General features: G+C 40.5%; 1 protein-coding gene across 1 annotated transcript in view; it reads left to right on the top strand.

The window, feature by feature from the left end:
• The window catches only part of LOC138956968 (uncharacterized), a gene marked incomplete at its 3' end in the record, with an annotated part of 22,369 nt that extends 20,269 nt beyond the window's left edge, over positions 1–2,100 (top strand). Inside the window, exon 13 of the mRNA XM_070328157.1 lies at positions 2,009–2,100. Coding sequence (XP_070184258.1) covers positions 2,009–2,100 — 92 coding nt within the window. The remainder of the gene's footprint in view (positions 1–2,008) is intronic.
• Between the last annotated feature and the right edge of the window lie 400 nt (positions 2,101–2,500).

Here is a 2,500-nt window from a genome sequence, read left to right as displayed (position 1 = left end):
GTTTTTTTTCCTTTTTTTAATTTTTGTTTAAGATTATAATTTTGCTTTATCTCTGTTTGTTTGTTTGTTTGTTTGTGTGTGTGTGTTGTTTTTAACCATCTGGGTTGTTTTTTGTATTGGCCGGGACTCATGCGGGGCTGTGTCCCCCGGATGTCATAAAATAGACGTTTTCCTTGTAAAGTCTGCAAAATCGTGTTTTGGGTCGGGACAAAATATCTGGGGCCAGTCGATGAACCCGAAACAGCTGGGGAAGTGGGGATAAAGGGAGAAAATGTTGCATCTTCTTACACATATCAATCGATTTTATAATGCAGGGCTCCCCACGGACGCCCCTCTCAGTGCGTCCCGGGACCCCCATTTCGGCGCATATTTACCTTTCACGGCCTATTATTCCAAGTCACACGGGTATAGGTAGACAATTATTAACTGTGCCTAAGCAATTTTGCCAGGAAAGACCCTTTTGTCAATCGTGGGATCTTTAACGTGCACACCCCAATGTAGTGTACACGGGGGGTGTTCGGACACCGAAGAGAGTCTGCACACAAAGTTGACTCGGAGAAATAAATTTCCGCCGAACGTGGGTTTGAACTCACGCTGACAGCGGCCAACTGAATACAAATCCAGCGCGCTACCAACTGAGCTATGTCCCCGACGGGCCAAACCAAAGAGATATTTACTCACCAAGACAAAAGAGGTAGAAGAAGATGGAGGGAGAATATATATTTATAATGATAGTACAAAGGTCAAACACCACATAAAAAAGTCCACTCGTCATTGTAATCATACTTCCTCCTCCCCTCCCCCCCCCCCCCCCCCCCCACAGGGGAGCATATAAAATAGGGAGAGAGGTGACATATTCATAACTTCATCCTATCCAAAGGAATGCATTGTTAGATGTACGGGAATATTCCGTACGGCTATAAGGCCAGAAAGGGAAAAAGCAAGCAGCAATGTACGTGCGTGTGCTGAAACATTTAAAGGGAGATAAATCGTACTTTAATTCTATGTGGAGAATACAGTTTTCTCCCTTAGACAACGCCATGCGCAGCTTTACAATTTTGCGACGTCTTCATTTCCTGGTTTGTATTTTCTTTTTTATTATTGCCTGTCTCTGGTCAAGCAAAGTTCATAAGCCACTGATAATATTTCGACAAAATCGTCTTATTCGTTTACTTTACAGACAAATAGGTCCGCGTTTTAATAATATTCCGTCGTGTCAAGAATCAAACATTCCATAAAAGAACCTTTCTTGTTTTGTTCAGTTGTTTTATTTTGATTCTTGGTTTTCAGATGTTCACATTTTGTTCGTGTTGTGTTTGGTGGAGAGAAAACAGACAAACTAGAAAGGCTCCCCTGTCAGGCAGGATATTATATTATATCGTTCAATCAATGATTGTTAAACTTTGAGAATTGTGTTACTCTTTGGGTGGTTGGTTTTTTCGTGATTTGACGCATGGTTGGTTGGATAGCTTTTGGTGGCGGTGGTGGCGGTGAGAGTAAGAACACTCTTTTATTCTAAAATAATAATAGTAATGATAAGTAACTTTTCAGTAACGCGAGTCTTATTAAAAGGCTCCAGGCGCTTTTAATCCAGTATTTATTTCTGAGAGAGGATTTGGTTCTTGCCTTGTTGCTGATACCGGTTTACTCTTATCTCACTTTTGGTTAGTACCGCTTTACTTAACACCAAGTGACCGTCATCTATCACTTTTGTCTTTTGGCTTATACCGGTTTGCTGAACACCAAAATGACCGATTTATGTGACTTATCTTCTGGCTAATACCGGTTAACTAAACACCAAATGACCGACTTCTGTGACTCTTTTCATTTGGCTAATACTGGTTTACTGAACACCAAATGGCCGACTTCTGTGACACTTTTCTTTTGGCTAATGATGGTTTACTGAACACCAAGTGACCGACTTCTGTGACCCTTTTCTTTTGGCTAATAATGGTTTACCAGACACTAAGTGTTTGCGTGCGTGTACCGACTTTTTCCTCCTTTTCAGGAAACAGGATTCACCTGAGCAGCAGTACCCATCATTCCCTGCTGAAACACGCCGTTTATATCATGCAGGAACGAGGCTCCATCATTGTCAAGGTCAGTCGCAACGAACTAATATTGAAGTACACTCGCACGCATACAAGTACGCATTCACTCCTTCCTCCATATCTAAGAAAGACAAACAACAACAACAAAATCATTCACAACAAAAACGGCAACAATAACAACAAATAACAACAACAATTAGCAACGACAACAACAACAACACCAACAACAAAAATAACAACAACAACAACTTCTCAACCCAATTTCTTTATATCTATATATAAAACATCAGAAATATATTATACTAGTATACATATTATTTCTTTGAGTAACTGTTTGTGTTGTTCTTGGTGGTGGCGATGGAGGTATTGGTTTTTGTTGTTGCTGCTGCAGCTGTAGCCGATGTAATTGTTGTTGTTGTTGTTGTTGTGGTTGTTGTTGTTGTTGTTGT

The sequence above is a fragment of the Littorina saxatilis genome, unplaced genomic scaffold (assembly GCF_037325665.1).
Source record: "Littorina saxatilis isolate snail1 unplaced genomic scaffold, US_GU_Lsax_2.0 scaffold_1088, whole genome shotgun sequence".
NCBI lineage: Eukaryota > Metazoa > Mollusca > Gastropoda > Littorinimorpha > Littorinidae > Littorina > Littorina saxatilis.
The sequence above is the reverse complement of the archived record's forward strand: the minus strand, read 5'-3'. Positions and strand labels throughout refer to the sequence as shown.